Below are 24,376 nucleotides of genomic sequence, written 5' to 3'. Positions count from 1 at the left end.
GAGAAGCTTCATATGATATATTTTTTTTTTCCTCCTTTACCCTTGGCCTCCCGTGTCCTCTTTGACTTCAGGAAGCCAACAGTGAAAAGACCAACAACGGGATCCACTACCGCCTGCAGCTGCTCTACAGCAATGGTAAGGGCCAGAAGCCCCCGGGGTCAGCCTCACCACCCCCCGCTGCTTCCTCGGCTGGGAAGCCTACTGGAGGCCGTGGAGCCGCTGCCCCGGCTACGCTCCGCTCTGCGCATCCCTGCGCTTGGTGCCTGGGCACAGCCCGGCTGCGGCCGGCAATGCTGGAACACGGGCGACCCCGTCGGGGGGTCCTGAGCCCTCCGGCAAGCCCCAGGTCGCTGTCGCCGGCAGGGCCCGCTCCTCACCCCTCTGCCTTGTTTCAGGGATCAGGACGGAGCAGGATTTCTACGTTCGACTCATCGACTCCATGACCAAACAGGTAGGTGTTGCGGGACGCCCGCGGAGGAGGATGAGGCGGGGTGTGCTTGGAATATGGCAATCGTCGGGGCGGCCCTGGGCAGCGGTCGGGGCGGCCCGCGGAGACGAAACCCGCCCCCGCCGCGGCGCGGAGCGGCTCCCTCCCGGCGGGAAAGGGGCTGCCGCCTCTCGCGGGGCATGGCCGCACTCTCCGCTGCGCACCCGCGCAGAGCCGGGGACTGCAGGGCCGAGCCACAGGGACTGACCCCGGCGTTGGGGCAGTGCGGAGGGTCCTCGCCGGACCCTACCAGCCAGCGGGCTTGGGAGCTCCGAAAAGTACAGAGGACACCTCCAGCCGTTCTAACCTGGCCTGGGGCTGGTTTTGCCATTTAAATTAATAAGAATTAACCTCCGCGCCCCTCCACCCCCCTCCCCAGCCCACCGAGCGCCGGCAGCAGAAGCCGCGGCTGAGGCGCGGGGCTGTGTTTGCCCGTTCTTGATTAGCGCTGCCGCTGGGTCTGGGGTTTACCGGAGGAGCGATCGAATTGTGGGACTTTGCGTGTCGGAACAGCCCCCGAAACGTGGCACAGGGAGCGGCGAGCTCGGGCTGTAGGGAAGGTGTAGGACAGCAGAGCTTGTCACTGAACTGACCCTCGTTTTAAGCTTGTGGTTGTGCTTCCCAAACCGAGTAATAATAAGAGTATCTACCTGTAAAAACACTTGCCTGAATGAAAACAGTATCTTTACAGAGAAACTGTCTGAACACATCTTTTCTTTTCTTTCTTTTTTCTTTTATTTTTTAAAAATTTGTTACTTTAGCTTTTTATTCAGTTTCTGTCCAGTATTATTCTCTTGTAATACAGTTCTTTGAAATACTTGGGATTGATTTTAAACCTTTTAATCCTTGAGATATGTTTTCCCCCTCCTAATCTGTTTTGCTTGTTAAAGACAATTCTTACATTTTATTTAGGAAAAACACTAAGTTCTTTTTTGTACCCATAGGAAAAGTCAGTCCCCGTATGTTTTCTGTAGGGAAAAATCTCTTGGCTTGTGTTTGGGTTTCTTTTCTGCAGCAAAACATAAAGCTCTAAGGGCTGAGTTTGTTTTAGAAAACTCTCTTTGATGGTCCCAAAACATCTTTTCCTGCAATTGAAGACTGTCTTTCAACAGAAAAAAAAAAAAAAAGAAAAGGAAAAAGGAACTTGGATGAATTTTACTAGAGGATCCACTGTGCATCTGAAATCTGTTAAACTAGAGCCCATTCCCTGTAGGAATTAAAACAGCAGCAACAGTCTCTTCTTCATAACAAGTCTTGGAAGCATTTACTGTCATTCCTTGGTTTTCAGGCACTAATTGGTTGGTTAGTATTAAAAGTAACAAAATCTTCCTGATATATGAACTCTTTTTAGTCCTTTAGGAGCTTATGTATTGCACTGTAGACTGTATGAGAGAGTCTATCAATAAATATTATCTTTAAATAGCTTTCCTATCATTACGGAAATGCAAAAGCCTCTGTTCATAATCCTGTTGAAAACAAAGCCCTGAACTCATGTAGGGCAGTGGATTCAAAATAATTTTCTTAACAAAGGCATCTTGCATATGAAGAGTTCATCCTAAGGCACTGTTTGACCTCTTGGTCTCTCATTATTATCAAGTCATCAGAGGGTCTTTTGAGAGAAAGGGGAAAAAAAAATCCCCCAAGATACAGTTTATTTGTAAAACCTACCATGTAGCTTTAAAGCACATTCACAATGAAGAAGAAAAAAACCCTGCCTGATTTCAGGAAGTCTTACAAAAACAAAGTTAGTGCAAATTACAGATTTTTGGGGAAAGTGCAATGGAGTTGAAAAGCAAGGATTTGAGAACAAAAGCTCTCTGAACTTAGGTTAGAAAACGGGGAGGAAAGGTTATTTTAGACACAAACATGTTTGCTTACATATTAAGTTCATGAGTATAATTTCTTTAGGCATGAGTATAACTGCTTATGAAAAATGGGGCATTGTCATGTCAACACTGTGACATGTGCCGCTCTGTATTTTTTTGGGGTGGAGGAGGGAGAGGGGAAAGGGGCTAAATTCTCCCTGTTCTCCTTTTTAAAATTCTTTCTTTTTAAAAGTGAGATTATTTCAGAGTGGTGACTGAGTGCTTATTAGGGAGCAAAGTACGACACATGACAGAAGCTGAATATATCATTTATGTTTTACGGCAGTGAATTATATAGAAGATTCTCAAGTAACTTTCAAATCATCAAACTGTAATTAAATATTGCAAAGACTGTCTGAAAATTCTTTAATTTTTAATGAAAGTTAAATATATATTGTCAGTCTACTTGAAGGTGTAGTATTTTAATGCATGACGCTCAGAACAAATTGGATAATGAAATGATTACTTTTAAATGAAACTGTTGCAGAAGCGTACATGTTTCAGCTGGCGAGTACCTTCTTCATACTCACACACACATTCACACACTCAATAATTGTGAATTCCCAGCCTGAAATTACAGCTACTCTGAGGTTTCTGGTGGCAAATTAAAAATCCCACAGAAGCAAAGCTTGAATGAGTTACATTCCTCAGATCACACAGGGAAGTATCTGTGGCTCTTCTTGTATATTAAATAATATATATTTTTTGATGCTGTGGACACATCAGATTTAAATGTATTCTCTTTGTCTCACAGTTATAAATTGCAAGGTTTTGTACTGTTACAGATAATATTACATTAGGTAAGATAAAATAAAATCCCTTCTGGAAATCAGTCCTAGGTTTCTGTACACAGGATTGCTACTCATAGATTTAACATAAACGTCCCATTAGTAGCAAGCATTATACCAGCAGGTAGGCAGGCAGACAGGGCTTCACTGTGCTGGATGTTCTGTGAGTAATAAATAGTAGCTGTGCCTGCTTCTATAGAGTTCTTGGTCTGAGTAATTCAGGGGTTTGTTTGTTGGCTAAGTCAGGGGTTTTCAGTTGGCTGTGCCCAACTGAAAAACTCATGACCAAAGTTCTGTCCGAGGGGGCATGTGGGGATCTGTGTGTCCTGGTGTATGTGTGTATGTTCTCCATCAGCTGTGATGCAGTATGAGAAACAGTGCTGGAGGGTGGCATTGCGGAAGTAACGAAGAGTTTTGTTGCAAACTACATCCCAGGGCAGATCTGGGGTCTAGGTATAAACTATGCATGAGCTGCCCCAAGACATGAGCTTCTGCTGCATGGCTGCATGCACATTCCTTGATAGCTTGGGCTTCCAAATGGGAAACCCAGGCAGGGTTAGTCTCAGAGTCCATTGTTTCCAGTTATGTTCAGGATAACATGCTTGGCCTTTGGTGGTGGCCATAGAGAAGTGTTGGGTAAGATGGGAAGGACGTCTTTGAAGGGTCTTGCTCCATTTCCAAAATGTGGCCTCGTCATGTGGCAATGGCAAATACTGAGCAGAGAAGTTCTTTTCAGTTAGCACGACGACTTCGCTGTCAATGCTGCCTTAATTACATTTTCTTTCATGTTATCTTGGCACCTCATTTTATGTTGGGATCACATTCCTAATGCGTTCAAAACCCTGTAGGATCCCAAACTTTATAGCTGTTGCTTTCCGTAAAGCAGCAGCTCCTAGCGCCGTGGGTCTGCCTTTAACAATGATGTATTTTGAAATCGCCTGCAAAACGTGAGATATGTCTGCCCTAATAAAAAGGGAGTTTTTAGGCAAGTGTAAGCATTTGAATGTATTTACAGAGAAGAGATGCCTTCTCTTCAGCTGTATTTTCATAAAGCTGAGATATTTCACTGTTAGGAAAGATGGAGGAAATAAATCTGAAATACTTGTTCCCCACCCATTTTTCCTTCAGCCATTCTCATCCATAAGATATAACGGATGCTAATACGGCTCAGGCATCTTTGAAATCATAAGTTTTGCATGATAGCTATTGTCTATTGCTAAGAGTCCTCATGAGTCAAAAATCTTTCCTTCAGACTTAGGCTCTGTTTACATCTTGCCTTTTTTTTTTTTTCCCCTGTGCTTTACCTCTGGATGCAATTTTTTTTTTCTGTTGACTTCTCTATCATTCTCTGATGTCTGCAGATATTTGATCAACTCTCTATTCTGTGCCTAGCAGGGCCCTTCTCTGGCAGCTACACGCATGGGAAAAAAAAAATGTTATCAATAAGTTCAGAGGAGCCTCAGCAGCCTCGGAGAAATTTCACACAAACATAAAACAAACCCTAGCCCCTGTGACGGGGAAAGTTTACATTGCACCAGATTTTAGCAGCTTTCTTGTGCCTTTGGTGAGCTGTCAGGAGTGCAGGTGATTTTAATTTTCTTGTACAGAGAGGAACGGAGAAGTTTGGAATTTGCATGCATGATCAGGACCTGTGTTTGGGAAAATGTAAACTCATCACAGTGGAAAATGTGTTGTTTGGAGTCTGAGGGTGAAAACAAAGCTGAGGATTTTGGAGAGACTGCCTGAGCCAGATGGCCTGGTGCATTCCCAGTCTGGCAGCCCAACTGCTCCCTCCTGTATAATATACAGCCATTTGTTCTGGGATATTTACGCTAGAGCTGTTTCCATGTGAATGTTTGAAAACCATTAAAAATGAACATATTAGGAGAGAGAAATTTATTTAATTTGTGTGAATACGTCGATAAGCAGGCTGTGCATCAAAGGCAGAGGGAGACTGGATAAAATAATTAGATGCTTCTGAATTGTGCATTGAGAGACGCAGCAAGAACTAACTGTCCTCGCTCTGGGACCCAGCACTGTGCTGCCTGTCTGGGATAAACCTTACCAGGATGAGTCAAAATTTTGCCTGGGGAAGGGATGAAAACTTGAGTAATTAAGGGTTAAGTGTTCAGAGCCAAATAAATGTAATTCACAGTATTTTATGTGTAGATACATAGTGGATACAAGCCTAATCCTCTCTGGGTGAAATTCTGGCCCATCTGAAGTCAATTGCAAAGCTCCTATTGAATTCGGTGGGGCCGGGATTTTATTTTCTCTCAGTGTGTACGGTTGTACACGTCATTCCAAATCATTTTAGTACTGTTTTCGAAAGGACCCTCGTTTTAATGAGTTTTTCTTTCTCCTTTATTTCAATGAAGGAGATAGTTTGTTTTCTGGAACAGATGAGAAATTTGAAGGCGAGTGAATTTAGCTGCATGTCAATGATTTCTCTCCTTCTCTTACTCTTTTAAAATCAAGGCCATGACATAACTGAATCATATAATGACCATGATCTCATTCCTTCAAGATTGTTTTTCGTCCAGTTCAGAAAGCAGGATTGCTTGACTGGCAACTGACACCATGAGATGATTCTGCCCTCAGTTGTACCAGCATAAATCTGGATTTATTCAGGAATAGTTAAGGACAAAGCCGACTCTATATTTTTCAAACCGATTCATCAACTCTTTTACTGCTTTCTCCTGCTGCCTTTATTGGGGAAAAAGTAAATTAAGCGGGAACTGTAGTCTTGACTTTTATATTACGCTCCTCCCTTTTAATTTTCCTTTAAAATTATTATTTTTCTAATTTTTTTTTAACTGAAAAGTTTAACTGAATTGTTGGGTGCACTTGTCGTCCAGAAATGACTGTGATGTGGTCAGTTTGGTAATTTTTACTTGTTGGCAAGCAATGAATTGCATTTGATTTAACTTTTAATGCAGCTTTATTTAAATGGAAGTGAAGAAGTCGAAGAAGTCTTATATTTTTGACACTAATTTTCGGGGTCTGATTTTGAAATCCGTCTGTGCACGAGTGATCGTCACTCACTGAGACTTCTTGTAGAGAGGTTACTTGGGTACTAATAGCTTACAAAATGGAAGACGAATTTTGTGGAGAAATATTTAAGTTGTTCAGGAGAAGAAAAGTGATTTTGGAATGCTCATGAAATAAGACTGAGTTAAAACTGCACAAAATAAATAAAAATACACCCCCCCCCCAACTTCCCCTCCTCCCCAAGTCTATAATTTTGCATTTCCTTTGCTGGTGTTTTGTTGTGCAACCCTGATGTGTATTTGCAGGCTTATTTTTAGCTCTGCTGTGGTCTAAGTGTATACACTGTAACTTTCACTTTATCGCTCATTAACGCAATCCCTGTTTGACAAAATCACGACGATGTTAGTGCAGAAAGGAATCCTGCCGCAATCCCTCTCTTTTAAACCCTGAATTTACAATAACTAAAAAAGAGTATTATGATATATTTGTTAAAGGAATAACTTTTCAAATCTTACCTTTCAAGATCTTCACAACACTAACACTGGAGACCCTTCCTGTAAAACATGCTTCTGGCAGCTATAACGATCTGAAACTTTAGCAGTTCCTGTTTCCTTTTTGAAGCTAATTGTTGAATTAGTGCTTTAGAGCAGCGCGGTTTGCAAGGCGCTGGAGTATCTGTCATGCTCTCGGGCAGCGATTCATGGAAGTAAGCAGTTGGTGCTTTACACACCCGTTCACACAAGCAAATTGGGACGTAGGAATGGGAGTTGAGGATGAGCTGCTCAGAAATGAACTCAGCTGTTCCTTCTGCTTCCTAGAATTTCCTAGGAATTCCTACAGGAATAGGGTACGCAGGAGTATCTGCGCTTAATGGGGAGAAAACAAAATGTGCATGGGTGCAACGTCAGTAATTGAATGCAAATAAAGTGAAAAGCAAACCCTTAATGTAGAGGAAGGCAGAAGAATGTCATGCACGCAAAGAAGGGATCACTGATGCTAAACACAACAGACAAGGTGATTATGTACCACAGTGTTGACTCTGCCCGTTCATTATTGCTATTTAGTTGAGTTATTTAAGCGGGTACCTGGAGGTTAAGTAAGCATAGCAGCGGGAAGAGAAGAGGGAGAAAGGGGAGGGGGGGAAAAAGAAAGCACGTTTTGTGTTCTGGTTTGTCACTTCTAGTGTTTCCTTGGCTTCACTGTCAACAAGATAGTCCATACTGGGTAAATTGATTTTAAGATTTGAAGATCTGAGTTGAATGCGCCAAGCCCAGCAGTCTTCTCTCCAACACTATTTCCCCCTTGTCATGCTGGGATGGTCTAGAGGTGAATGGGAACTGAAAGTGTTTGTTCCATGAAAGGCCTGGGGGGTACATCTGCCCATTGCCCATTGCTTTACACCCTCAGAGGCAGGTTATTCTTTAATTATTAAGTACTAATTATGCCATTAGCTTCTCTTTTGCCTAACCTATCTCACTGCCAGGTGGAAGTCTTTATGATGTCCACACTGACTGCCCCATTGGGTGTCAGCTTTGATTCCCTGTTTAGGCTGGAGGAAGTTTCTCCCTATCCTCCCCTTCAATGCATAGAAATTAAGGTGGTCTAAATGTGTTCCACCTCCCAATGTAACACACATCATTGTATTGCCGTCTTCCAAGGCTACTTGCAAACCATCTGTAGCTCTGTCATGAATGTGGAGGTACCTCAAGGTGGGGACCAGCAACGAGCAGGGATATGGAGTCCCAGCTAAGATCAGGGGGGGTTTGGTGATGTCTTTGCTGTGAGGAATTTACATGTGTCCTGTGACAACTTTTGCGTCCCCTTTATACGAGTGCCAGGTTCACAGGTTTTGTGCCTTAATGGGGGGAATGAGGGGGCAGGAGTCAGGTGAAACTCTGTATCTGCTAGTTGCAGTGACACCAGTGACCTCTGTTTTATCTCATTAGTGAAAAAAAAACCTCCACTGTCTCTCAGGTTTTAGGGGAATGCACATGGCAAAACCAAAATGAAGAAAACCTCAACAAACTAACAGGGATAACACAGCCCATTCCTGATATTGTTTATGGAATCATGAAATAATTTTACAATACATATATGAATACTGCACTGCATGAAAATGGTGTAAAAAAATTGGCTCATGCTTCTTTAGATGTGTGGGTTTGGAGATCAGTGTCCTTTTTGCAGGTACAACACCTCTTACCCTTGGTGGATTATATTTGTAAGGATGGGGAAAGCAGCTCATGTGATCTCACTTTATACATTAAGATAACTTTTTTTTCCCCTCAGTATTTCCCGCACTTCTCATTCCATAAAACGTATTTCATCCATATAGCATAGTTTTGTTCCCTATTTTCAATAGCTATTTTATCATTAACTTTAAGGATGCCCATATCAGATGTCATTTTATCTGCTGAGTTTATTTTCCCTCCAATTTTTAATCTTTAACTCTGTATTTTAGAGACTGAAAAGGTCACAGCAAAGCCAAGGGTAGAGCTGATGATCAGATGCAGATATGGTGGTCCCTCCCCAGCTGGGTCTCTAAAAGATTTAGAAACCTCAGTGCTATCAACAGATGCTGTTGCAAAAGCAACTTCTTTTCATTCTTGTTTTGCTGCTGGGGGGTTGGTGCTTGGGACCAGGGGTGGTTAGAAAACATAAGTCTGTTCTGATCAGATGGGAATCTTGTACTGAGCGGGCTGTGAGCGCTAACCTAGTTAGTGTGTAACGCTGATCCCTCACCCGTGTGCTGGTTCTGCTGCTGGGAGCACTGCAGGCACAGACTCTTCTTAAATTGCGAATACGCTCTCCACACTTTTAACTTAGAGGATTCTCCCTGTGCTATCTCAGAGTCAAATTTCTCAAGCTGGTTGATCCTCTCTTTGTTTTGGTATGCTCTGCTCTGGTAGGGCCTGCTTCTCACTTATTTATATCCCTGTAACTCCAGAGCTGCTTTTTGGAAAGCGGTGGATCATGAGGTTTAAGGGGAGAATCAGGCCCAGACGCTTTCTCAGGAGCTACCAGGAAAATGCCTGGGCTGTGCAGCTTTTGTAATTAAAAATACATGAGCTCTCTCTTTTCTGTCTTTCCTTTTTTTTTTAATGAATAGGACCCAAAGTGTGCCAAGCCTTGCTGTGGTGTGTTTTTTCTTTTTTGCTTTCTTTCTTCCTTTTTTTTTTTCTTCTTCTAACGCTTTTAGGTTTATATTTTATTCTGAATTGAAAAGAAAATTGTGGTTGTCTTGACTACTAAAAAACCTCATCCTACACACCGCTTGAGAGGTGTGCAACAGAGAGGAGGGAATTTAGCTGTACTCAGCTTGTGTTGTTTTCCAAGCTCAAGTCTTGGAGCAGGTTTGGTGAAGACATAGTCTCTTTAGCTGGCAACTTGGCTTGCAACTCCAGCCGCGCCTTTTGGTTACGGTGTTGCTTTTTTATTCTCTCCAAACTCAACTTGATGCACAGCTAAAAATGTGTTTTGTTTCTAGGCAATAGTATATGAAGGCCAAGACAAGAACCCAGAAATGTGCCGAGTTCTGCTCACGCATGAAATAATGTGCAGGTAAGAACTACCCCGCTTCCAGTTAATTAGCCATGAGAAGATGAACGTGTCTCTCAAAATCTAGGTTGAACCTGCAGCTATTTTCAGACTTAAATTTATCTTTCTTGCATTAAACAATCCCAAAATAACACAGTTCAGTGTGTGTAATTAGCAGCAAGGGCTCAGTCGTCACACTAGTTTTCAATTATTTATAAAGATTCTTAACAGAACGCTGCTGGTTTTCATTTAGACAGCCTAGCCCACAAGAGGTCTCCTCACCAAAACTGACAGTCAATTAGTCTTCTAGCAAAAATGTCTTTGTCCCCAATTCCCAACAAAACCTGCTTGGTAAAATTGCAAAAGAGTAATTTTTTTTTTTTTTTTTTTTTTGCATTAAGACTTGAGGTCTGAAGGTTTGTTTTGTCCTGGTTGCTGCTCATGCAAGGTTGCTGCTTGGCCAGAGCAGATCAGGTGATAGCCCTCCACCCAAAAGATGTCATCTTGCTGATTTTCTTTAAACTCCTCTGTGTAGATTTGGCTCTGCCCTGTGTTCTCTTTCTCTAAACATGGCTGTTTGGTGCTGGTCACTTAAATCCAGGACAGTCAAATATCTTCTCACCCAAATGTTGTACTTCTGCCAGCGTTTCCTTCTCTTTTCTGGCTGGTTGAACTAGGTGAAGCCTCTGCTACTTCCTTTTTTACTGCAGAGAAGACAGCATCTTCTTGCAGAACCCTCCAATATCTAGGAGAGCTTGACCTTGCAGTCTCATTAAAGTCAGTGGGTGTTTTTTGCATGTCTGAAAAAAATCATTTGTTACATGTTATTCGATGGCAGAAAATAATTGCCTGGTGGAAGACGAGGCATTCTTGCATAAGCTCATTGTTACAATCAGTTGTTTTAAAACTGTAAAAATGCCATTGCATGTGTTGTAGCTTTTACAAAACACATTAACTAAAAAGGAGTAACTTGAGGGTAAAAGCTAGTACCCACTTCTAAGAGAATAAACTTGCATGAGGGTTTCCTGATGGGGGAGAGTCTTAGACAAAAAGATGGAAACTTCTCTTCCAGTTGATTTTTTAAAATTTTTTTTTCTTTCTTATTTTTTTCTTTCTTTTCATCCTTGGCAATCTGCATGTTTTGTCCCCCATGGCAGTTCCACTCTGATAAAACCCTGCTTGAGAAGGCAATGCTTTTCTCTGACAGTGAAGGAGCTGTTCTCTGTGCTTTGTCGGCCTGGAAAGAACCCCATGCTGCACCCCAAATTCTTCCTTGAAGGATTTCGGGAATTTTAGTTTCCATGCATTAGTTTTCAAGGCTGCTTCATTCAGTAGGTTTGACATCTTTCAGGAAACCCAAGACTGATCAGAGCAGACAGGTACTTCCATAGGCGCCTAAGCTTTTGCTGCTGTTGGGAGCTGCAGCATTGCTTTGCTGAGGACTCCTGGCCAGTTCTCCCTTTCCAAATGGAAACCCAGTCTCACTGACAACTCATAATTGCCCTAAAATTCATTGACCTAATTAGCACCACTTTCACACTAGATACCTAGCTAAGAACAATTCATGGAAATATTACATGAGGCCCCTGACCTGATAAGGCTGAAGTGTGTACTTTGCTTTTCTCCTGTAATAGTCTATTAAAACAGTGGCACTGTTCACGTGAGTAAAATTAAGCACATGCTCAAGTGTCTGCAGTGTCAGGGTCTGAATTTTCTGTTGGTCCCGGGTGACGTGTCCACCTGATTCTTAAATGTCAAGGTTTTGAGGTAGGAATTGCATATACCTGCCACTCAGAGCCATCAGAAGTAAGAATCACCTCCTTTAAGGTATTAATTTTCTTACAACTACTTAAAAAATGTAGAGTTAGAAGTAAAATGAAAGTTTATGTAGAAGGCTGAGTTTTAACCAGAAAGGCAAGTACCCGCATCAAAGATTTATGGCCATTCAATATACTTTGACTGAGACAAAATTATTTCTGTTCTGGGAATGTGGAAAGATGTGCAGCATTTCCCTTTAGTAAAACAGTTTACATTTTCTTTGCTGTTAAAATCCACAGCATCAGGAGGTTTAGACTTTTTCTCATTGTTTACTGCTAGTCCTTGTTTCATAACCATAAGGTGGAGGGGTAGGAAAAAAAAAAAAAAGAAGTAAATTATCTGACCATGGTAGACAAATGCTGTGTGCCTGATGGGGTCAGGAGACATATTCAGATTTCCTGCAGCTCATATTAGATATTACCCATTTCCTTCTCTGCCTATACATGTGTAAGAGGGTGCTGTTTGTTTACCAGGCCGCTTGACCCTATTGCACAAATCTGTCATCCATTGTGCTGCTAACACTCTTTTAAATTGCAAATCTGATGCTCTTTAGGGGTCTAGAAGGGGAAAAAAAAAATCTCTCTCTGTTTCTCTTGATTTCTTGCCTGTTGTAAGTGGAAGTTGGGATGTGCTGAATTTGCACCAGGGGTGCAAATGCAGCCTCAATTATAAGCATAAAATTAGAGTCTGTTCCCCATTAATCAGCCCAGCTAATTGCTATGCACTACCATTAGCCATATGGTGTGAAAGACAGCTTGCTCTGCCTAAGATGAAATTTCTTCATTTCAGACATGAAATAGTGAGGGCTCTGTATTTTAAAATAGCTTGTTTTAGATATTTAATTTCTAAACAACTTTCAGCAGTGCTTTCTATCAAGGCTAACTGCACAATAAAACTTTGCATTTATGTGACAAAGCTGGGTATTTATAGTATACTACAACTCTGGCACGGGTAAGACAAAGAATTCAAATGTATAGGAGAGTCCTGGCTGTGATAGGAAAGTGGAGCTGAGGTTTGCTTCAGGTGGCTGTTTATTTCAAAGGATTTCATTGTGTTTTGTCAAATATAAAAATCTACACTGCTGGCGAAAATGTTAATAGCTGGGGAGAATTCACAGCCTCAGTGGAATTTATTAGTATTGTAGGCAGCATGGGGAGGGACATCTATAGTTAATATTGCCTCAACAATTTCCATTATGAAACCTTCAGTGGCTTACAGCTTTGCCAAACTTAAACTGTTCTGGCTGAAATGTCCTTTGCAGGGTGTCAGCCTCAGGCTGACTTTCTTTGGAAAGTTTCAGCTAAAATGGTTCAGTGATTTCTGAGAATGAGGTTGGAGTAAAATATGGGTTTTGTCTCTACAAAATAAAATCTTACAGCTGTTCTGGTCAGAGGCTCTCACACCTCCATGCCTTGGGGTGAGGAGCCCGTTTAGGGCAGGGGTTGTTCTGACCACATCATCTACAGGATGAAGGCTACCTGACTTGAGCAAAATCTCCCACATGGGCTTGCTAACGACTTGTTAGAGCCTTGCAGTAAATGATTGGAAAGTCGCATTGGTGCTGGCCGCTTGCCACCGCCCCATAATTTCTCATTGTTCCTTGTCCCTGCAGAAACCTTGTGTGCAGATAAACAAAGCAGGGCTCCTCTCATGAGTGATGCTCCTGCCCACCACACCAGAGTAGGGACAAGAGGCCATCTTCCGCATTGCACCACTTCAGCAGGGCCAGACAGTGTAGGGTAGAGATGTTCCACTGCAGGGAACGTATGGAGCAAGAGGGCAGGAGGGCAGCAGGTCTCCAGAGGGTTGGAGTGAGGACAAAGGCAGCAACCAAAGCTGAGAGTTGTGATGGCCAGAGGATGGGGAGGTTTGCGAAGGGGCAGGATGGGGATGCTGTGGGACTTGGGCATAAGCCCTGGGGATGGCAAGGATGGAAACAGGAGAGGGAAACGTGGGGTAGATAGAGATGAGGTGTAGGAGCTGGAGGAGGTTGTGCTGGCAATAGAGATTGCATTACCTTCAAGGACTACTTCTTTCAAAAACAAATCAAGTTTTGAGGGCTTTTTTTTGTGGGCCAATGTGACACTGTGCCTGAGCTGTGTCTCCTTTCCCATTTGGGGAGAGTTGTCATGGAGGTACAGTAAGAACAAGTCGTTATCCTCCTGGCTGCAAGGAGCTAGCACTCACTGCCTCTCCCTGCACTTTCACAGAGCTTTACTGGGAGCTGGAGGGTTTCTGGGTGACTTGGAGAACCTCCTGGGAATTTTAAAATTCCTTCAGGGAGAGGAGAAAGGGTACTGAATATTTAGGAACTTATTTCTAAGTGTTAAGTAGGCACTAAAAGCCAAAGCTTTTGAGGCAAGTTGAATTAAAAGCACTTCTTGTGACATGCAACGAGGTTTCAAACTCAGAGTTTGTGTGATATTTTAATTCTCTGGGGTTCATATTTGAATTCTAGGGTAGACAAGGCCTCGGATTTTGCTACTGGGGGAAGAGTGCAAAAGACAGGCTGAGGTGTAAAAAATAATTGTCTAGAACATGTAGAACATCTGGATCCTCCTTTCAGGCCATGCAGCCACCAGACACTGAGATGTGCCAGTTGTGCGCCTCTCCCACATCACCTTCAAACTGGGGTGAGGTCTCAGTATTACTTGGGATTATTGGGGTGCACTCTTGGGACTCCTATCCAAATGAAGGCCCCACCCAATGAGTAGTGGGGCCTTTCCCAGCTCTCCAAGATGAGTTGTCCCTGTTGGCCAGTGCCTGACTCCATCCTGCTCATGGCAGGAGATGAGACTGAGGCGTCCCATCTCTGGGCCCCTGCAGATGCCTCTCCTGCTGGGTTAGTGCCCCAGGAAGGTGCTGGCCTCCGAGCCTAGTGGTGCATGGGTGGTGGTATCTGCCTATCTTGTACTGGGAGCCTGGGAACCTTTGCTTGCCTAAGTAAGTGAGGCAATTTCTGTCCCTCCAGTCTGCTGTGAGAATGTCAGGACTAGCCCTGATTCACTTCAGTCATAAGAACTGCATTGTCTTAACTTGTGCCAACTCTGTTTCTAATTACATTTTAATCATTTAAAAATGATTAGCAGTTTTTATTGCCTTGTTTGTGGGTAAATTTTCTCACCCCACACATTCTAGCTGCACTCCAAAGACAAGTCCTTTTATAGGCAAAAAAGCCCCCTGAATGGCCACATGACTATTTACCTACAGCATATTTTATTCCTTCCTAAATTTTCCTACTTTCTGAGTGCCAAGGCTCTTGTATTTTCTGGTGGATCAATTGTGGTATTGTGCTGTAAAATTAAGCAGTTTTTTTTGGCAATCCCCAAACAATGTAACTTCCACCGAAATGAAGATACCACACATGTGTTAACTGTGAAAAGTTTCGGTCCTGAATAGTTGCCTTGAAGCTTTCTGCGGTGAAAAGAATTATGTATTTTCCTCTCTTTGAAAACAAAATTATTATTTTTTTTTTTAAAACCCATTTTTAAACAGGCTGTTTTTGTAAAAGGCCCCCTTTTTTTTGTTATCTTTAGTGTGGTTAGTTGCTTTATTGCTAATCTTGGTGGGTAACTGTATAGTATTCACTCTATTGTTCAGCAACACAAGAGAACCTTTGTCATACTCCCAACAGGGCTATTTATATAGTGTGGCACTTCTGAGGGCTTCTTCCTGTCCTGATATTCTTCCACCTTCTGGGGAAAAGAAAATAGTTCATCTGAGTGGGAATGTGAGCAATGCTGGCTCCTACTAGCCAGTTGCTGAAATAAGGGTGATATGTAGGTCCCTGAGATGCCTTTTGGAACAAACGTGGTGGTTTTCAAAGACTTGGTTGCACATGGTTGAGGTTTACCAGGAAGTTTTTTGAATGGAGGGGTGCACTTAGGTTTGGCCAGGGAGAGCAAACAAGGTGGTCCTCACTGCCTGTCACTTACTGCCACCATGGGATGGGGTCCCTGCAGACCTTACTCACAGGAGCTGGCCAAGCGTTATCCAACAGGTCCCTGGGTACCAAGGAGAGCTTGGTAAGACCAGGTGCTATTTTATTTTATATTTTATTTTATATATTTAATTTTATATATTTTGTTTTATTTTATTTTATTTTACGTATTTATTTATTTAATTCCTTGGAGCCTTGACTTCAGTGGGGAATTTTCTGTTAAGGGACTTCAACAAACAACAGCCTTCGTTACTGGATGTGTGTCTCCTCCCTAGGGCAGGCAGGTGGCTGAAAGCCTGAGGCTTTGCTCACCTACATAACAGTGACTTGGTCTGGTGAGCTTAGATGAGCTGCTTGGGAGAGCAGGGCAGCACCCATGCTGCTCAGTGACAACACTAGGTGCACCAGGAAGGATTCTCACCCTGAGCAGAGACTTATATATTGCCTGTGAACTTACCTGCCATGTATTTATAGCTCTTAATAGACAATAACCCCTGACAAGGAATCATTACAAACAACAATTTAACTTCTCTTAGGAAACAATGAGCCACCTCAGTTCAAAAGAATCTCAACCTGGAGGTCAGCAATGGAGCAGTGCTTTGGGAGACAGAGCTTATATTTCACATGCCTGCTTTGTATGTGACCTGAAGCAGGGCACCAGCCGCCAGAGATGTGTTCTCCATGGCATCAGTGATCATTAACATGCTCAGAAAACTTAGGGAAACAGGCATGCTGGAGCTTAAAGAAGCTGCTACCGATGGCGCTTGCATTTTAGCTCCTCCATCAACAACAGCGTTTCTTAGAGAGAGAATAATTGTGCTTTCGGATTTCAGGGGGAGGTTTCTCAGTAGCTGAGAATCTGGCTCTCTGTAGAAGCAGCAATATCTTGTGGATGTGTAACATAAGCATTAAGCAAATGTTAAAACCAGGCTCAGCAGGGAAAAAGCTGCTTATTTTGCGTGCGAGCATATGCGGGACAACTGTTAAACCCCACGGAAAAGAGGCTACAAATAGGCAAGTCTCCCTGTTTAGAGTGATCCTTGAATTATTATTTGTGAAAGGGGCAAACCCCCTCTCTTTTTATATTTTCCGTTGCTAACCAGCTGTGCAAGAAGTTAAACACAGTAATTAACCCATATGTGACCCACTACATTTGAGTGATTTCCAGGCAGGGACCGAGCGGTAACTCTAGCTGGCAATTTGAACCTACCATGTTCGTAATGATGATTTTACAGTGTAATGGTCTCACTAAATCCTTTCACTTTTGCTCTCTAGCCGCTGTTGTGACAAGAAAAGCTGTGGCAACAGAAATGAGACTCCATCAGATCCAGTGATAATTGACAGGTAAGGACTGCTATTGTTTCCTTCCATTTTTATTCCTTTTTTTTTTTTCTTTTTTTTTTCCCCTTCTTTTTTCCTCTCCCCCTCCCCTCATCCTCATTATAACGAAACACCTGCCCTGTGTCGCTAATGGGGAAGAATGAGGAGTAGATACGGATGAAATTTTGTTTTTGATACCGAATTAGTTGTGCTTTGCAATTGCGATTGCCGTGGAAGGGCCATATGGAGGATAAGGCAGCGACCTGCTCTCTGAAGGGCTCCGCTTCTTGTAACTGATTCATGTGCATAAAGAGGAGATTTTTCTTTCTGACTTTCTGCGGCTCAATTCGCATGCTGTGCCAGAGAAGCTTCAGGAATAAAATAATAATAGTTTGTGATTTATGAAATGTGGTTGGGTGCTTATAAATATTTAACTTTTATTTGAAAAATGTTTGAATCATTATCACTTTTAGCTACAGTATTTCTGTTGGATGCAATCCATCTACATTTTAAGGTTTTATTTATGCATAAAAACAGTTAAAAAAAAAAAAAGGTCTGCAAAGTAAGGTTTTTTTTTTTTTTCCCCTCCTGGTATTTTCTTTGGTTGGAATACTATTTTGACTGTATTGTCAGTTCATTAATTAATTTTTGCCTGTCATAATTATTGTGTTTTTAAACAGATCCATATTGCTAATCTGACATCAAAGTACCATACATCTATTTGAGCTTCTCTGAGCCACACATAGCTTCTCTGCCTGCAAATTATGCAAAATGGTAGCCAAATAGTAATTTTTACATTTTAATTGTCCAAACTCATTGTACAAAGCCATGTGTGGTAACCAGATTATTAGGCAGCATTACCCTAGAGGAGTTAAATGGCCAGGAAGTACTGAAAGTGTCTGTCATCAGCTGGGGAAAGAAATACCACCCTCATACTGATTGGGGAATAGAGGGACCCTGGAGGGGAACTACCTATATATACATATAGGGGTGAGAGCATACAATAGTGTTTCTGCTCCCATTATTGTCTGAGTTAATGTTTGCTGTATTAAGTATAAAGTATCCTCTGTGCCAATGCATCCATTTCATGACAGAAGGTGGAGAGGGTTTGATGTGTTGGGTGCCACATGTAGAGAGAGTTGTCCAGGGATATGGCAAAGCCTTGCCTGGCAGTGTGCTCTCCCAGGTTCCCAGATTTACAGTTCTTGCTTGAGTCTGGTAGGAAAGTGCATATATTGGAAGATTATAGCAGATATTTTCACTAGTTATAATAATTAATCCTGAGAATGTTTAAATCTCAGAAGATAAATCTATGTGTTATCTATCAATTATCTATATATCTATCTATCCATTATCTATCTGTTATCTACCTACCTACCTACTTATCTCTCTATCTACCTACCTACCTATCTATCTATCCATTATCTGTTACCTGCCTACCTACTTACTTATCTATCATCTATCATCTATCTATCATCTATCTATCTATCTATCTATCTATCTATCTATCTATCTATCTATCTATCTATCTATCTATCTATCTATCTCACCTTCCTTGAGCATTAGGTAGTACCAGGTAAAGTAGGGGGAGGGGGAAAACTCCACAGTGAAATCTGTACAGAGATGTATTTTGTAAGCATGCTGCAGAGTTGAACACTATAAACACGGTGTTAGAGTGGCATTTTGAGCCACATGAAAGCTACAAAATTCACATGAATTTTTCATTGTACTGGAAAGTGAGATGTTAAGATGCTAATGGCAGGTTTACAGAAATATTTTGTTTAACTATCTAGTATGCAAAACTGCTAGTTGCAAATCATTTTAAATTACAGAAGCCAGAGATGCTGCCTGTTACATGTTTCCTGTAAAATGAGGAAGACAGTTACATGAAAAACCCCCAGATTTAGCTTCCTAGCTGTGATCAGTTTATCAGTCTTTACATAAATCCATGCAAAAGGTACCAATTCTGGAGATTATTTTTTAAAATGCGAGCTAAACTTAATTTAAAGGTGACAGCCCAAACCCTACCTCACCACCCACACTGAGTGATGCTTGGCTTGTGAATGGGTTAAGCTTTTAAGTTTTTTCACTTGGTTTTAAATGGTGACTTTGATACAGAAGGTTGATATGACTGTGGTTTGAATAACATTTGATTTTGACCTGTTCCTGTGGGTTGCAATGGTATAAGAAATTTGACTCAGCAGTACTGTAATTAGCCCTCCCTGTGTTTTTGAAACAGGATTGTGTTACCTGGATTGCATTAGTGTGGCTTCTATTGTTGCCGCTTCGCATCTGTCCCAGTAGGGTACTTAAAACCTTTTCTTGGCTGGGGCTAGTTCAAACAATTTAGGCCAAATAAGTATGTGCTTTATACAGTTAGTGGCTTTAGTGATGTTTCTTGTGACACTTATCCTATTCATTTTTTTTTTCTCCCCCTTTGGTTTGGAAAGGATGAAGTGATCTATGTGGAGCCATTTTTACCTTAAAACGAGTCCTTTAAAATTGTTCTAATGTTAAAAGTGCTGTACAAGCCAGAACATGTGTTGAGTTGTACTCCATTGTCACTTCTCCATGAGCACAATTTTTAACTATTATGTCAATTGATATGCAAAACCATATTTAGCTATTTTTATTTGCATGTGAGCTTAGAGAATTCCTTTACCATTTGGGCTGAAGCACTCCCACATGCCTTACACTCTGATAAAGCCTTGCCTATGGATTTAATCTAACTCTTGCGTCAAATCCCACGAATCCACAGACTCTGACCTAACACAGAAATTAACATAGAATCTATCCATGGGATTTTTTTACATATGTACTTACATGGAAATGCTATCCTCTTCTTACATGCTGGAATACTATTTTGGATTGATTAATTCCCTTTGATGAGGCTAGGGAAACTTGGGATAGAGCGAGCTCCGTCTTTGTGGTGGTTTATTAAACTTGGTGAAGAGGCTGTTTGGCAACTTCAAAGTTGCATGTGTTGTGTTCTTTCTCAAACCCTAGATGCATGTGAAAAGTAAATAATACATTTTAATTTAATCAAAATGTGGGGGTTTTTGAAAAAATGGAAGTCTGTAGTTGCATTTGAAAGAGGCTATGACTTTATCCTTTGTAAAATTGCTTTGTACTTTGCTTTATTATAGCATAAGCAGATACAGCAGTGCAAGGGGCCTGAAGAAATTTATACTCATATAGTGATCTAAATTTTCTCTGGAGAACAAAGTAAATATATTATGCTGATAGAGCAGTCATTTCAAGGAAGTTTCGTGGAAATGTGTGTGTCTGAATCATCTTAGCATAGCCTGTATATTTTATCACTAATCCAGTTACATGTGTTGAGATGAAGATCTGATGAACAGGAACTCATTTTAAAAGGAGTATTATTGTCACAATACAAATGCACAATTCCTCCTACAAGTGCAGTAGCAGCCTGTATTGTAATCACACTTTTAGCAAACACAGAGCACTTCCTGTTATTAAATTAAATTCTGGATTGATTTAACTTTCAAATTGTAACTCATATTTGAATTTAAAAGGTTTGCAATAAAATTCCTGTGAAGAAATTGAATAAATTGTAGTTTTATTACCACTCTGGATATCCTGGTGTCCTAACCTTTTTCCTTACAGTTATCTTAGTTCAATAAATAAAACCTCATTAGACTATTCCCATTTCAATGAGTTTATTAAATTTTACAGGAGTAATTAGCATAAGCTGTGCTAATTTTTCTGGAAGACTAATGAGAGAGCTTCCTAATTAGGTTTGCTTTGTAAGAATCAGAAAAGATGATAATGACAAAAGTCACATAGGGGAGAAAGTGGGGCTATATATTGTTCCTTGGTTAAGGATAGAGGTTCCTCTCTTGACATTCTGTCCCAAACTTTTAAACCCAATTGACTATTGTCAGGCTCAATATCTAATGGTGTTACCCATGCCTGCTGGGACTTCTTTACCTTTTATGGCTGTATCCAGTAAACAGAAGTCCTACTGGCTGATAAAATAGGAAGAACCACCACAATCCCAAATATAGAGGCAGAAAAATCTCAGCATTTAGGATCTATACCATTTACCTCCAGCTTGTGATGCTGCATGGAAAAAGGGGAGAAAGCAGCCCTCTGGCAACTGCTGGTTCATCCCAAATTTTGCTTCTTCCCAGAGTGCTTGAGCAGGCCCGTAAGAGTGACCTGAAATTTGCTTTGCTGAGTTTTACTAGTACAGCTGAGTTTTACCAGTACAGATGAGACCCATTTAAGAAATCTCGCCACTGTCTATCTTTTGGATATTTCAACTTCAGTTGTGATGTAAGTCCACAGGCTTTGTACTGGAGCTGCCCCTGGATGAGACTGTGTGCCCTCAGGTGGCCAGTCAGCATGGGCATGACCAAGTCTCTTCTTGCCAGGTCCTTGTCTGGCAGTAGGTTGAGGTTCCTCATGTGCTAATTCTGTTGTGACTTCTGAGGAATGAGGCTCCTTCTGGCTTTGTGAAGAAGTGGCTTATGCATTTCCAGTGCCATCAGAGCTCCTGTCCATGGGGTGGGGACTATCTATTGGAGACTGTAATATATTTTACATTTTATTATCAGATAGCACCAAGGTATATTTTAATACATGACCTGCTCCCAGTGTTTGAAAGGTCTGTGTGCTCTCAGCACCTGCAGCACAGGATGCTCAGCTGGGCTCTATATACTCCATCCCCAGCACACCCAGCTGCCACGGCTGTGGGGGAGCTGACTTACCTACATATGGTTTTGAAATCTTCCAGCCTTTAGCCTGAAAAAAAATTATGTTTGTGGGTAGGATTTCACTGTGCAATGACATGAAAAGAGGCGTGAATGACTTTCAATGTCTCCATTTTACCACTTTACAAGTCATCACGTAGTGGATTGTGTTTTACAGGCCTGATCATCTTTTCATCCTAAATACCAGGCAGGTGAAAAAATGTCACAGAGGACTGTATCACACTCACTGCATCCTTCCCACAAACACACTTGTTAGGCAGATGTGGCGTTTGATGCATTTTGCAGTAGCTTTCCGTGCCTGGAAGGAGGGTGATGGAGGTGCAGGCATGCTGATAGAAGAGGCTTTGGGAGAGGTGTTGGTGAGAAGATGAGGTTGGTTTTGCTTGGGAGGGAGCTGGTGATGATTGCTTTGCTGCAGGGGATGAGATCAGCACCACAGCTGGTCTTCAGCCAGGGTATAGGGACATGGGCTTGTCACAGCACTGGTGTCACAGCAGAGCAGCAGAAGATGCCAGGTGCTTTGGCAGTGGTCCCTTTGCAGGAATCCTAGCTCCTGCCCTGTGCTGGTCAAACCCTTGGTGCCCCTGACTATATGTGGTACCCAAACCTGGCTGTGTGGGGTTAGGGGAAGTGTGTGTGCAGGCATCCTGATCCTCCCTTTCCCATGTTGAGGATGGGGCTGCAGGAAGCTGTGGGTCCCATTCATCCTGGGCCCTTGAGTGGGTTTTGCATGCAGGAGGGTGAGCACGATGCTCTCTGACAGATCTCAAGACATAGGTAAGAAGTGCTCCTGGATCAGAATATTTGGCTGTTTTCTTAAGTCTGGCACTGGAGTGTGCCTACCTCATTGTTGTGCCTGTTCAAGAGTTGGGTGGGAATTACTGATCCAGCAGGAAGGGAGCATGGGCAGCAGAAACTAGGCAGCAGAGGCCTATCCCCAACACTGCCCAGATATGTCTTCCTGGCTATCTTTTAAGCCTGTGCTGCCTAAAGCCTCTGGTCCTATAAGTCGGGTGTTCAGATGGGTGGAAGTTGGCCTTGAGCATTTCGTGTGAGCTCTGGAGCCTGTGAATCCATACATTTCTGAGAGGGGAGGGACTGAAACACATCCTCGAGGACTTGGTTGTGATTGATGCAGCTGAGAAGCATTATCCCAAACATTTCCCACATGACTTAGGCAACCAAAGGCATTTTGAGCTGTCATGAGATAAATGGGAGGCTCTGATCAGTAGATGCTTCTCACGCAGAGATTCAGACATAAATGCCTGTCCCTCTACTAACAATCCTCTTGCATGTGGTGTCAGCCTTCTTTCTGGTGACAAAATCACTTGAGCTGGGGGTAACTTTGCAAGGATTCTTGTACAAGTCTCTTGTTTTCAGCCTACTGAAGTTGCCACATATATCTGCAACTTCAAGATTAATTTATTTTGCTCTTGGGGTTGAGTGAACTTGGCCAGGATCAAGCTTCTGCTTATTGTTTGTTTGATTTCTCTCCCCTTTGCCTCCAAGTAAAAGAATTTTTGTATAATCTCAAAATCATTATGCAAAACCTTAATTTGGTCTCAGCTTTACTAAGCAGGTTTATGATTTTTCTCAGCAAACCTGCTCTGAGTTGTCAGTTTGCTATAAAACCCCAAACCAGGCAAGTTTTATGTGGTTTTGGGTTTCACTGCAAACATTTCACATTACTCTAATAGTTACTTGCTTCTCTCACGATGCCTCTTGAATCTGCAGCTAGTGTTCTGGGCTTTATTTCAGGGCACTCTTATGCCTGATGATTATTATTTAATATCACAGTGATGTAACAGAGGCTCCTATCATAAACAAGGCTCATTGTGCTAGATGCTGCCTAGTCTCTAGGCTGGTAGATGATCCCATTCCTGAAGAGCAGTGATTCTCCTGATGCAGTTTGAAAACTGAGATTGAGATTTTTCTATGGAGAATAAAAAACTCAGGCTTGTATGTAATGTTGTGGGGATGAGGGAAACTGAAGACTAGTCTGCTCTATTGCTTTTGGCTTATATATCTATATAGGCCAAAATAGAATCTTTAGTGCTCATCCACAGCCCTCTGGGACTTGGCCAGTTGTGCTGCCTGTCCACACAAATGGGATGTGCTGGACCCTGCTGCCTTGAGATCCCAAGGTCAGCGTGCCTATGCCCATATAGCTCTGCTCTGCCTGGGGTGGATGGTGAGCCTGGAGTGAACTTTCAGGGCTGTAGCTGCTGACAGGTTGGTAAGTCCCTTGGGCTCCTTCTGAAAATCCCAGTCTTGGTCATCAGAGTTTAACAATTTTAGGAGATTACATTAATTTCGGTGCTCAAAGTCCATCCTGGAGACCCTATGGGTTTCCTTGTGTAAAGAACACCCCAAGTTATAAACTGAGATCTCGTGGATGACTCAGCTGCTCTATTCAGATGGCAGGATTTGGGCATCTGATGTTAGAAGTGCTTTAAAAAGTTTGGTTGCCTCTGTGACATGACATCCTGCAGCCATAGGGAAATCTCCAAGTATGCTGGGCTGGTGCCAGGAGGAGCTCAGGGCCTTGTGGGGTGATTGGTCCCTTTGTTTCTGGTCACAAAACTTGAAATGTGCTTAATGTGACCTCCTACTTCAAAGCATGTCCTGCAGCAGAGAGGATGTGCTGAGCTCCCTGGCTTCATGCAGCTCAGTGCCAGCTCTTCTCTTTCTCGGGAGTGAAGTTTTAATTTTTAATTTTTTTATTTTTAAATGAAAAATAATACTGGCTTTATCTCATATGCACGAATATGTACACACAGTGTCTGTTGTAGATAAATTTCCTTTCCCATCTTAACACCTGATTTATTTCCATATTTGCTGTCGCAATGGGAATGCACACATAAATAAGAGCGACAGGAAAATCTGTTGGCAGA

At 42.1% G+C, this 24,376-nt stretch overlaps 1 protein-coding gene across 13 annotated transcripts in view; it reads left to right on the top strand.

The window, feature by feature from the left end:
• EBF1 (EBF transcription factor 1) overlaps positions 1 to 24,376 on the top strand; it is a 279,795-nt gene that overhangs the window by 1,910 nt on the left and 253,509 nt on the right. For 12 of the 13 annotated variants that reach the window (XM_054389201.1, XM_054389198.1, XM_054389195.1 and 9 more), the window contains exons 3-6: positions 72 to 135; positions 396 to 451; positions 9,616 to 9,689; positions 16,699 to 16,767. In XM_054389201.1, the coding sequence (XP_054245176.1) occupies positions 72 to 135; positions 396 to 451; positions 9,616 to 9,689; positions 16,699 to 16,767 (263 nt within the window). The remainder of the gene's footprint in view (positions 1 to 71; positions 136 to 395; positions 452 to 9,615; positions 9,690 to 16,698; positions 16,768 to 24,376) is intronic. The other variant, XM_054389196.1, reaches the window with a different exon arrangement.

This window comes from Indicator indicator, chromosome 18, assembly GCF_027791375.1.
Source record: "Indicator indicator isolate 239-I01 chromosome 18, UM_Iind_1.1, whole genome shotgun sequence".
Lineage (NCBI taxonomy): Eukaryota > Metazoa > Chordata > Aves > Piciformes > Indicatoridae > Indicator > Indicator indicator.
Note: the sequence above shows the minus strand (reverse complement) of the source record. Positions and strands in the feature narration are given on the sequence as shown.